This window comes from Lepisosteus platostomus, chromosome 19, assembly GCF_059453375.1.
Source record: "Lepisosteus platostomus isolate fLepPlt1 chromosome 19, fLepPlt1.hap1, whole genome shotgun sequence".
NCBI classification, from domain to species: Eukaryota; Metazoa; Chordata; class Actinopteri; order Semionotiformes; family Lepisosteidae; genus Lepisosteus; species Lepisosteus platostomus.
The window spans coordinates 2,101,146-2,114,375 of record NC_142629.1 but is presented as its reverse complement, the minus strand read 5'-3'; the positions used below and the strand labels follow the sequence as shown (position 1 = coordinate 2,114,375).

General features: G+C 47.9%; 1 protein-coding gene across 2 annotated transcripts in view; it reads left to right on the top strand.

Annotated features, from left to right (window-relative positions):
• The first annotated feature begins 2,297 nt into the window (after positions 1 to 2,297).
• The window catches only part of shisa9a (shisa family member 9a), an 87,790-nt gene continuing 76,857 nt past the window's right edge, over positions 2,298 to 13,230 (top strand). Inside the window, exons 1-2 of one of the 2 annotated variants that reach the window (XM_088613321.1) lie at positions 2,298 to 3,299; positions 8,249 to 8,376. In XM_088613321.1, the coding sequence (XP_088469447.1) occupies positions 2,791 to 3,299; positions 8,249 to 8,376 (637 nt within the window). In that variant the 5' untranslated portion in view covers positions 2,298 to 2,790. The remainder of the gene's footprint in view (positions 3,300 to 8,248; positions 8,377 to 13,230) is intronic. The other variant, XM_088613320.1, reaches the window with a different exon arrangement.

Below are 13,230 nucleotides of genomic sequence, written 5' to 3'. Positions count from 1 at the left end.
GGAAGCTGTAGTCACGGCTTTGTCTTTCTTTTAACCCGGCTTCTAAAACACGGGAGGGCTGGATCACGGCAGCCTGGGGCCGTGAGGAAGCACCGAGCCGCGCCCTGGGCGCTCCCCGGACTCCCCCGCCGTCCTGCGTGGGAGAGCCACGCGCGTTCTGTCCACCAACCAACCCCCCCCCCACGTCCTACATTTCAGAAAACTAGAAGAAGAAAAAAAAAACCCAAGACTACAGAAAGGCCATTTGAACAGCTCGTTCCAGAAGTCAGACTGTCGCTTCTTCTCATTTCACCTTGCTGAGAAACACTCAGGACTACCCGATGCAGAAAGACGCCCTAAGTCGACTGTTTCGAGACTGTTTCGCTAAAAGCACCACTTACATAACAAATTCTGCGGCTCAGTTACAGGTAGCTATAATTATTCCAAAGTCTTTGCGTAGCCTGCTGTACACAGCTGAAACACATTAGACGCAAAGGAAGGCACGCAGTGATAATTCAATCGTCTTTATTTTTCGCTTATGCTCTGTCGCCACGTTCCTGTACTGCTTCGCTAGTTGCGAAAATCAACTCGTCGTGTGGAACTGTTATTTCGCATAATCTAGTTATTTGTGTCGATTGTTTCCACTCTCATCGAATCGAGTCACCCTTAAAAGAGATCAAATAGAAACAGATACATATTGATCGAAGTTCTGAATGAAGTCGTTATTTATAAGCTTAATGAACCCTGTCAGGGCGTCTGCGGTGCTCCTCTCTGAGACCGAGGGAGCTGGTCTGGTCTCCATCAGGTGGTCTGCTCGGTGCACTCATTTTCTTTTAGCACAAACAGGAAAAAACAAAAAACAAAAAATTTTAGAAAACACATTTTGGGGTTCCTCTGCCTTTATAAAACATCATTGTAAAGCGCGAAGTAAATACGTGATCCGTTAAAGCACACCAGATGTGTGTGTAACCTAGTTCATGAAGTCGATATACTAGTGTGTGAAATCGGTTTTCGCCTTGATCGTCCCACGCACGGAGCCAGCTCTTAGCCCTCTTTTCTGACCCTGGGACCGTCGAGTCCACGCCGAGCGGTGAACCTGTTCCGGGCCGGTCTTCCGCGGACTGGCCGCGCTCTCCCGTGCAGTGCGTCCGCCACGGCGCATCTCTGGAAATCGGCTTAGCGCCGGAAAGGATTCCTTCTGTACCTTTATCCATGATCCTTTCGATTTTTATTGGAAACTCCCGCTAGCACCCTCTTGTACCAAAGCTGCCGTTGTGGGCTAAGATTATGACGGCGGCAGTAACGCGATCCGTTTGCCAGCAGACCAACATTATCTCCTGTTCATTCTTCAACTTAAAACTGAAGACGGGCTTGTCAGCACCTCGCGCACGTTGAGCGGCCGTGGTCAGTAGTATAGAATCAACCAGAGCGATTAACCAGCGCCGGCACACAAAGATACAACTGGAGGCAGTGGTAGAGTAGAGAGCTCATTTATGTATGTTTGGTTTCTATCATTATATACTATCACAGCACTATGTCATTTCTACTTTTGTCAGATGTGTAGAGATAGTAGCGCAATGCAGAGTTAAAACAATCACAAACACAGGTGAGTGGACTACTTCCTCAAGCAATGTTGTTGCTGTTGTTATTATTACTGATAAAATTATGTTGTTGATCTGTGAATCCCTATCACAGTTTTGCGTCGATTTGTTTTTCGATAAGTACTCAGCAAAAAAAAAAAGAAAGAAACCAAGCAGAAAGTCTCCTAAAATATTTTTAACCCGAGCCCGTAATAAATCAATTGACCGAACTACAGGAGGTGGTTTATAAACGCGATCACCGAGACTCCTGGTGGGCGAGCGCTGTTAATCACCCACCGCGCCGTCGGGTTGGGAGACCCAGAGACCCGCTGTCCGGCCGCAGGTCCGGCAACTTCTCCGCCGCGGTGAGCGCCGCGTCAGGCAGGGCGCTCCGGGCTCCTCTGCGCGATGGGAGCAGAGCTCTGCACCGACTGCACCGGCCGCGCACACGGACCCCCGACCGCGGGGTGGTGAGCGAGCGGGAACGGGGAAGCAGACCCCGTACACGTGTGCGTGGAGACCGAAAGTAAGGTGGGCGGGCAACGTGGGCCGTGGCGACCCTGCGGCTCCGATTTGAAGATGATCACAGCCATTAAGAGGGGGAAACAGACGGGGGGAGAATTGTTTAGTCGGTTTTCAGCTGTTGCGCAGTCTGATCTTGCAGGACAGACAGATTGCACGTTGTTCCCTTTTTCCAAGCCACCCCCCACCCCCCTCCTTTGCCCTCCCTCCCTCCCTCGCCAGGTTCTGTTTCTCTCTCTCTCTCTCATTCACTCACTCACTCACTCTCAGATCTGTGTCGCTCGGCTCGAGCGCCGCCGAGTCCAAAGCGAGCTGCGTGAGAGAGCGCGCGCTCCGGGAGAGCGGCGGGGAGAGCGAGGCAGCTCCGACCGCGCGAACAGCAAGCACGTGAGGCACTTGAGCAAAAAAAAAAAAGAGAAAGAAAGAGAGAGAGAGAGAAAGAGAGAGAGAGATAGCGTGCGTGCATGTGTAGGACCTGCAGCCCCGAGAATTCGTCACTATAACACGCCGCCAACATCTCGATAGCACGCCAACCGACAGCGCCTCGGAGCTGCGTTTGGCGACATTCTACATACGTGTAAAAATGCTCATCGTCGCGGATGGCTGTGCCCTGCTGCTTGTGGATACGCGTCTGGGCTTCTGGTGAGACCAGGTCGTGCTCACGTCCCCCTTGCCGTCTTTCGTTCGCCGTGACAGGCAGGAGTACAGGATGGAGAGCGCGGGGCTGATGCTGGGTTACTTTCTGGTGAAAGTTCTGGCGCTGGCGTGCAGCGCGCAGGGGGAGTCCGGCCAGGCGCTCCACGGCTTTGTCATGGTGTCGGGGCTGAACGGGTCCCGGGACGGGGACTCGGACGCCCCGCACACGGAGGAGGAATGCCTGGGCTACTTCGACGTGATGGGGCAGTGGGACCCGCCGTTTGTCTGCAACACGGACGACTACCTGTACTGCTGTGGGACCTGTGGCTTTCGCTTCTGCTGCACGGTGAAGAGCTCTCGGCTGGATCAGAGCACCTGCAAGAACTATGACACCCCCTTATGGATGATGACCGGCCGACCCCCGTACAAAAAGAACGACCCCGCGCACGACCCCACGAGGGATAAAACCAACCTGATCGTCTATATCATTTGTGGAGTGGTGGCCATCATGGCCCTGGTGGGGATTTTCACCAAGCTCGGGCTGGAGAAGGCACACCGGCCCCAGCGGGAGAACATGTCCAGGTAAACTCCAGCCCCCCCCACCCCGGCTCGCGGGGCTGGCTCTCTCGGGCTCTCTCGTGGGGTGCTGCGTGGGGCGCGCGCGCGCGCCGCGTGGAACGAGGTCGATGATTAAAAAAAAAACAAAACAAACAGCTGCACGCGATGCTCCGTTCCACCCCCTTTCAGAACCCCCCCACACACACACACACAACGGACCCTGTTTGTTCTCTCTCCGCTGCGTTAACAGGTTCATGAAATGCTGCAGAGGTTGGGTATTTCTGCTGCAAAAGACGCGCAGTGATCATTCAATTACCGCCGCCCGAGCGCTCTGCGTGTAACAGGCGTCCAGCGGCGCGAGGTGTGTGAGACCTACTGTACCTGTACTCGTCAGAGAGCACAAGGTACTGTAGCTTGGGCCCAGGTTAGGAAGCAGCCTGCGGTGTCTAGGATACTGAAACAAAGCTTTATTTTTTTTTTAACTTACGCGGTTTGGAAACCAGTAAATGAAATGAGCTTAGCCACAGCTTTCCAGTTCTGCCGAATTTCCGTCTACAAATATACACTATACAGTACATGTACACACACACACACACTATTCCTTTCACGCGCATCTAGGTCAGACACAACAGGTTGTCCGGGAAGACAAGACAGGACATCAGCTTTCAGTGGCCACAGACAACCCCAACACGAATCGGTCTCTGTACGATGTCTCGTTTTGAACAAGCAGGCTGTTTGTTTGCTTGGCTAATTCACGCGCATCCAAAAAGGACGCACACGCACGGACAACTAGCGCTGTTGTTGGAACAGTGGAACATAAAACAGCGACATTTTCAAAATGAACTAAAAATACGACTTCGTTGTGCGCGATTCAGACGGTATAGACAAAGTGTGTCATACGTGAGCTCGTTAAACCAGTGGCTTTTTTTAAAATGAAGAACAACACTCGCATGTACAGCGTGCGTTTTAAACAGAGCATTCTGCGACTCAGTTTCTATTTTCCCGTTTAAAAATGTCATGCTGAATAGGTCGGATATATGGAATTATTGGGGGATGACGCACCGAAGGCTCTTAAGGGTTTAATGTTCGAATCTAAACAGCGTGGCAAAGCACAATCTATAGATCACAAGCACAGGTGGAGCTGGCGCACTGAGCACGTTACACAAAACCCAGGTAGCCCAGTCCTCGCGATCCGAGTCCTTTCCTTAAGTCAATCTCGCGCGTACCGAAGAGGAGCGGGTGGGAGAGCCAAGACTTTCAGAGATCTCAGAGATTCTTTTTAAACCCGCGCAGCAGGAGCAGGCCTTGGTCCAGAGACTACGCCAGCGCCATTAACTATGAAGCTATGCTGCGACGGGAACAAGGTATCTAACGAGAGACAGACCCTGGTCGTTTTTTTCTTTTTCTGAAATCTAAACAAAGTAACGTAAAATGTTTGTAAATCTTTTTTGTTGTTGTTGTTGTTTTTAACAACAGAACAAAATCCTAACACAACCACACTCCCTACTCCATGAAAACGTTGTTTTTGCAAACTTGTATCGGGCACGACTGTATATTCTCTATAAACCTGTCCTGCACACTGCTTTCTATATAAATGCACACATTTGACTTGCATTATAATGCAAATCAGCAGGGAAAATCTTAGATTTTTTTCTCTCTCTCTTACTCTTTTCACACGTGCTGGGTCTATAGAGCTCATGTCACAAATGCCATATGTCATTACACACAATGTCTGCCACATGTGCACACTTACATACTCATTTCTAACGTACGCACATTCGCAGACATACAGTACATACTGACAACTGCCATCACCAGCAATGCTGATCAACGGTTTACTCAGCACAATACTTATGTACATAATTATGTACATATTGTTAAACGATACATATTTGATGCTAATAATAATAATAATAATAATAATCTTCCTGAAATTCCTAAGCTTATGGCACGTTCATTCACCAAAATATTTAATTGATTAATTCACGAAGGTGAATTCTTCAACAAAGACATGGATCTCAATGAAATTGGATATTTTGACAACAAAACATTGCTTCTTACTTTAAGTAAATGATAAACTATATCATTGTTGTTGTTATTATTATTATTATTATTATTATTATGTTCCTTTGTGTTGCTTTTTCATCTCAAAAGACTGCATTTGCGCAGGCGGCTCGCTGGACCCTTTAGCTGGGTTCGACAGTATGTCAGGGGTGTTTGTCAGAGTTGCGTCACCAGAGCCGACAGCACAGGCGAGACCCCACCCGGGGAAGCGCGAGAGAGTGACTGCACCCAGTCAGGGGGGTGGACTGGACGGACAGGGCACTCTGGACTTGTTAAAGACGCTACACCCCGCCTCCCCTTGTGGCCAAGTCTTTCTTTCTATAGGATCCGAAAAGCAAAAAAAAAAAAAAAACGAATTGAGAAAGAAACTCAACGAAATGTTTTGTGCACAAGCAATTACTGCAAACTCATCAAAATCCCGGAGTGACTGTACAGTATTTGTGTGTTCGGCTACGCGGGCTGAGCACCGAGTGTACGGTACACGTCTGTTGCTGAGTAAGGATTCAGCTCCGGGCGTCGAGTGCTGCAAACTGACCCCAATACTGTAGATTAATGTAAAACAGAAGACGGTTTTATTAATTACTCATTATTTTCTCGAGCTGTGAGGTACAGTATCTGGATCAATACCGTGAAAATACGGAATTTAGAACGTTTTAGGCTCGAAACATCCGTGGGAAAGGATTCCATTAAGTTTTGAACATTAAATATAGAACATGTATTACAAAATATAAAATAAGATTAATACTGAATTAGTATAATCCGTTTCGTGCCGCCCACGCGATGGCTTATGCGCTCAGCGGTCTCGGCGCGTGAGTGGAGCCCCCGACCGGGACCCGGGGCAGCGCCCGGTCATGAACTCCGAAACCCCTCGTCTTGTGTCTGATCGGTTTTCTGCCTCTTTCCGCGGGCAGGAAAGCGGGGACGGCAGGCGAGCGCGTTGCCACTGATCAGAAACTACTGGAATTGCGCCGTGATTTGGTGTCACCACAGCCAAAACGACTCGATTTTTATGCGGTGCTACGTCTCGATCCACTGAGGGATACAGCCCTAACTTTTTAAAACCACGTCCCGCTTGCAGAGCTCCGTTCACGCCGCCCACCTCTCCGAAGCATTGCTGTTTGGGCTATGAACTAGTTAATCGTTACTGAAGTATTTTTAACGGATCCCTCGTCTCGCAGTGAGGCTATATTCAGTATTACACAACGCCTCCTCTCTCCTGCCTCTGTCTCTTGCTGTCAGCGGGGGAGGGGGCGTAGTTCTCTCACTAGCACCCCCCAGGAAAGAAACTTTAAAAGACCGGTGACGAAACAGCCGTGGTACATGTGTTTTACACTGACCTTCGCGAATCAGTACGTTATTTGTACGTACATTGAATTTTATATGTGATGTGTATTTTTGGTACGCTCTTCAATTCTCTCTATCCAATGAATGTGTACATAATCCAGTATATTTTTATAGCTTTTACTGTTCTTTCCACATATAGCCCGCATATGTTAACGCCAGACAAACACATTCCCATCAAGGGCCAATTTGTTGGATTTAAATGTTTAATTTTAACAAACTAACTCTTTCATAGCGGGTCCAATGCGCCTGTTGAACTAGACAATGATTTAAAAAGAATTACAAACGACTAATCCAGACTTTGAAAAGCCTGACGCAAATGAAAGCGGTGCCAGAGAGGCAGATAACACAGCTATACGGCAATGGCTGTCTTCCACCTCGGAAATCCTGTCAGTTATCAAAGCATTACGGACCCCGCACATCACGGGTAAATTGGATCAGGGATGCGGAGGTATTTTGGGATATACAGTATGTGCTTTAGTGTTTAAGCTTGGTATGAACTGTTGCCGAGCGCAAAGTTCGCGTGACGCGGGTCTCCGAAACTGCGTCCCGCTCGAGGTTTTTCTTAAAATGGAGAAGAACGTGGGAAAAATGAGACAGTCTGGATTGTTTAAAAGAACGGAAGTGATCAGTTCTTGATAAGTTTTTAGTTGCCCCGTATATACAGTACAGTATAAACAGGATGACACAGGTGTGTTGAGGCAGTGGTACCACAATTAGTCTTCCCAGACTAAACACAGAGGGGATCTTTTTCTGCTTCATCGAACAGACACGCGATTGATCTTTGTATCTCTTAACTAGCGTGGACACTATTTGTTTAAGACTCGGCCTTTCAACATATTCACACGGAATTAATGAGCAGTGCAGGCCTGTGCTGTTAAAAGCTATTGCGCCCATGTGCGTTTCCAAGAGAAACGCATTCATCGGCTCCTTTAATAGGGCGATTCTAAACGAGAGAGAGAGAGAAAAAAAACAGCAATATGCTACCATATTGTATTTAAGTCTGATATTATTGACGACTGCCCTACCGACACAACACGCTTGAGCGCCGCCAGCTACAGAGCGCCGCGGCCACATCTGGCGGCACCGCGGCCCCCAGCTGGAGAGAGGAAAGCCCTCTATCACAGAAACGTCCCGTAGAATTCCCCCCCGGATCCCGGCGCATAGCCGGCGCCCCTGGCTGACGGATCGCCCTCATCTTCTGTAGCCCTCATTTCCCCGAGCAGCGTGCGTCACGAAGACTTTCAGTTTTAGCAGCAAAGCCTCGCTAGCACCCTGAGCAGGTGTTCTGCCGGCCAGCTCCCATTGTTGGTCAATGCCAGGCCTTCACGTATTCTTTTTAAAGGAGGTCATTTCAAATAATACATTTGCCACGGGCGTATGTATGATGCCACGGACCGAGATCACTACAGGAGCTAGATCTGCAGGCTTAGCCTAGCCCGTGTGCGCAGAATGCTTCGTTATAGCGCGTAAAACCTCGCCGAGCTCAGTTCGTGGGCGCCCCGCCTCCTCTCGAACGGCGGTGCCCTCCAACAGCGTCGATCACCGGCCCCGTCTTGTCTCCGCAGGGTGCTGGCGAGCGTGATGCGCCAACAAGGCCCGTGCCCGGGGGAGCATCTGGAGCGCGAGGACAACCTCGGGGTCCACGTGCAGCACTACGAGAACATCCAGGCCAGGGCCGCGGTCAACAACCTCCGTGAGTGAACGCAGCAGATTCGCTGACTTGGTCCCGGTTCTGCACGGGAGCCCCGACGGGGAGGGGGCTTAGGGCGAGGGCGTGGGCTTTGCTCTTCGGGTCAGAAGACATTTACAGGGGGATGGTACCGGGGTCTTCTGGGTCACGCCTGCGCAAAAACAAAGAGAGCGACAGGACGACATTGATCCCAGCGCGTGTGAGTGAACGGAGAGCGTGGCTGGCTTTCAACAGGTGTCCTCTCTATGCCGCGTGAACGCGCTCGCAGAGATTACGACCTTGTATTGCAAAGGAGCTGCAGAACCCAGCCTTCCAAGAGCATTAGAAACACCGCGAACTGTTGCTCATTCTTGGGAAGCTCGAGGAATGTGTGCTGAGCCAAGCAGAAGTAGCTTTGTATCAGGTGGCACAGCACCCTTCTTTGATATTAGATGTGCGTTTCTGGCCCAATTATCAATCAGGAGGGCTGTGCTTTAATGTGTTAAGAGCCAGGCTCTCATTTAAGACAATGCATTTGTCAGATCAAGGCCAAAGCTGCTGAAAGTGTTCTGTAAATTGCTGATGTTGGAAAAAGGTGGCTGAGAACACACAGACAGGCTTTTTTGGAGGGAGTTTAAAGACGCAAGTAGATCAGTACAAGAAGTCCTTTGGGTGCTGGTTAGCGCTGTTGCCTCACACCATTTGGACCCTGTGTTTAAGTGCAGCCTCGTGTGCCTTCTGTGTGGAGTTAATATGTCCCTCCCGTGTCTGTGTGGGTTTTCCATGGGTGTTGCGGTTTTCTCCTCCTGTCCAAAGCAACGTGGCCAAGGGTATGTGATATCTCTGCGAGTATCCTTCTGCGGACGGGCATCTCATCCCAAGCGCATCCTGCCTTGATCCCATGTCTGCCTCCGTAGGGTCCAGCTCACTGGGATCCCGTGTTGCACTAACCAGTTATTGAGAATGGATATGGATGCGTGCATGCTCCGAAACCTCTGAGGTCGAGGGCTATGCACGGCTGATTCCGAACAATCTTCTGGGAAATACAGTGAGAATGGAGAAATGTGTAAAGACATTACTTCAGTGGTTAGACTGATAAAGCAACTTATTGTAGTCGGTCCCCAGGGGAATGAATGCCTGACTCAATGCAAATCTTTCCAGGGATTACAACTAAGAGTAGATTTCTTCGCCACCAGGTGCATAAAATGTGATTAGGGTGAGGTATTGAACCAGCAACAGCTGATTAGGATATCAAATTTTAATCTGGGGAAGCCAGCAAATCAACAAATATTGGCTGTTGTCTGGTGATGGAAACGAAACTAGGGAAAATGATCTGATTATATGTTTTGTATTCAATATAGAATTTAGCTGGGTTATTGATTTATGCTTCCCAGCGAAGCAGCAGAAATGCAGATGGAGAGAGAGGGAGAGGCTGAGAGAGGAGAGAGAAGGGAAGATTTGGACGAAGAGGGGAAGGAGGAGGAGAGGACGATGGACTGGTCTCTAGCGTGTTGTGTTCGTCGCGGTGTCTGTCGCCGACGCACCTTGGCCAGGACGGTGGCGTGTCACGCTTGGCAAGCTGTCTGGGGTTTGGACGTGACAGGAAGAGTCCTTTCCCGGTCAGGGGCGCAGCTTTCCCACAGGCGACGTCACAGCAGGACTGCCCAGGAAGAGCTAAGTAGGGCTGGCAGAGGACTTCAGCTGAGAAACAGCTGCTCTGATTCACACCCAGTAATCATCCCTCGCTGGTTTTGTGTAGAGTTCAGCAAACGGACTGCCAAGGGTGTCAAGCCAGGGACCAGTAACCATTGAACGAAACAAATCAGCACCAGCCTGACAGCCTGCGAGGCTGAAATATTTGTCTTTTTAACCTGTAGATACACCAGTCTTTCCAATTAGGCTATTTATTAAATACACTGTATGAACTGCAATACTCGCCTTATTGCAATTCGGCCTCGAAAGCAGAACCTGTATATCTGAAATATTGTGACGGATCTTAAAATCATGTTGATCTGTTGTGATCTGTTCATCATTCCATCACCTGTGAAAGTCTGTGCGGTGCTTCTTAACGGACTGCAGTGTTTACACCGCGGAGAAGACGCTGTGTGAACCATCTATTTCTGGTTAGTCCCGTGGGCAGGAACAGCTGTTGCTGACATGTATGTTAATCATTTAACACCAACAGTAATTATAGGACAACAACTATTTCTGCTGCTAGATGATATCAGTAAAAACACACACAAATAAATAAACCGCTTCAGGGTGAGGCCTTATTAGGGATTTTACTGATCATATCATTTTCAGCTGTCGTAATGGTGATCTTTAATCTGAAATTCCCCTGATTTGATCTGTCAGGTTGCTATGCAAAGACAGACGGCTTCTGGGCATTCATTTTTTTCAGCTCATCCTGCAAAAGTACATACTTTACCCCAAAGGGTTCAAACATCCCGCGCCTGCAGAAAATAACAAACCAAGAAAATTGGCAAGACTGATAAATATCCTAGGCTTTTGCTTTGCTTTATAGCTTGCACCATTTTCAGTTTGGAACAAGGTAACACTGAGACAGAAATATTCAGCTCGTTTGCCGCTGTGAGCAGAGCAGATAATATTTGTATGTCTGCAGTGTTCCTAAAGAAGCAAGAACGTGTCTTTCTTCACTTGAATCTGAACCAGTGCATTAGTAAGGGTGTTTTTTTTCTCAGAGCTTTGCTGAAGCAGCCACACAAGTAACTATGAGGACCAGGGTCAGTTCTTGGCTCTCATCCTCAAGGGAGGGGGTAAAAGCCAATTCAAATCATAATACACTGCGATTATAAAGTAATATAAAATGATCATTGTGCCCTGTGCTGCTAATATGCAGATTAGATAAGCAACCAAAAGACATAGCAATTATCTGTTAATTGATTGATGCCATGCTCTCGTTTTATTATTGGAAATGCTATCAGCCTTGTGTGCTTCTTACATAATACCACAAATAAAACTAATTAAGGACACGCAGGAAAGTGGCTAGGCCTGTCGATACAGCTGCTTCTAGTCATATTCGTTATGCAACAGGAAATGTGGGTTCTGCTCTCTGAGTAGTGTGGAACAGTTGATCTATTCCAGCCCAGGGTGCCTGTCAGTGGACAGAATACTGCGAAGGAAGTGGGGAGAGACGAATTACTGAAGCCTGTGTATTTCTTTCACCAGCAAGGGCATAAAATAATCGAAAGGGCTAAATTTTGCTGCCAGTTCAGTTTCATTCCATTGTCGGTCTTTGTTCCAACTAATCCTTGTATAATTAAATGAACTGGAGCAGCAGGGTCAATTAAGTGATTATGAGCCAATTACATAAATTAACAGAATGCAATAGGTCTACCTATGACTGCACCTGAAGACATTGACCCTGATTAATGAGGTAATCGCACTTGATTATCAACTTGTACTACTGCATAGTAGCTCACTGTCCACTTGATGGTGATTCATGGGCAACAGTCATGGGCTCCAGAAGGCTTGTGGTATATGAGAAGAAAAGTTCAGCGCTGGTGGACAGTTGTGAATGCCAAGGCATTTGTGACTGTGCATCAATACACTTGATGCCAGATTGTTGCTGTCTGTTAAAAATTAGTTTGAACAGCTCTCAGGAAAAAAACAACAATTCCCTGCCAATGCTCAAACTACTCAGTCCCTGTCCTTTCCAAATGTCTGACAATATTTCTGCTTCAATTGTTTCTGAATGGTTTCTCAGAGTATTGGCCCACATTTGAAAGCACTGTGTTCCTTACATTTCTGGCCTTTTATGGAACGCAGACAAACCAAGTCACTGCTCGCAGCATCCCCACCCCTGGCATCTAAATACACCTCTGCTTTCGCATGCAAAAGCTCACAGGCTCCCTTTTTGCTTCTGATAATGAAAGCCTTTCCATTCACTGTAATGAGTGAAGAAGCAATTCATTTATCCTTCACACACTGCACTAATTAATTGTTGCAAATCCCCAACACTTAAGGTGCCTGGTAAAATACAAACTCATCATCATCATCCAGGAATGCAATATGTTCCCTCAAGTCTCTGCCTGAGTGGAGAGGTGAAGGAGAGTCTGGATTCATTATATTGCAGCTACTATTGACACATAAGAAGCCCTCAAGACCACATGTTTCCATACCTGGTAGCAGCAGGTCCAGTTGAAAGGCAGGCTTAAGAGGCATCCAGCTTTAGGAGAATGTACAGTACAAGAATCAAACTTGTGTGGCTACTAGTCTGGGAGAAGTAACACGAGTGGGGGTGTCCTCACAATAACCTGTGAACTTTCAATATCCTGAATGAGCAGCAGGTTAATAAAGGTGAAATGTCTCCTGTTGCCATTTGCCTCATCAATGCTAAATTGATTCGTGTGGTGGTGTGCTATAACGCACCTTGCCATGAGCTTTGATGAGGAAAGTACAAAATACGCATTTCTATGGAGAATTTGTCTAGCTGTTACAAAAGTCTTCTTTACTGCAACGGTAGACACTGAGAGAGTGTACGATAACTGTCCGCGGCGACATCTGCGACACAGAGATTCTCCTCAATGCGTGTTGATGTTTTGTCATGGAAATGAGTGGCAACTAGCTTGAAAGCGTTCGTTTTCAATATTCAAATGGATGCTTTCATTGCCAGTTTCTAATTCTTCTCATTTGGCTTTCGCAAACAAAAGAGCCACAGTATAGGCCTAGAATTTCAATCACTCAACATCGCAATCAGATTCGGCTGCTTCTTGACTGAGAAGCATTTATTTGACTTCATTTGTGCGACTCAAAACAAACATCAGCGAATCAGTTCAATGGAAATGCCCCCTCTGTCACCACCGGAGTGTGTTGTCCAGCCCGAACCATTCAGACGTCTCAGACTACTGCACGGTC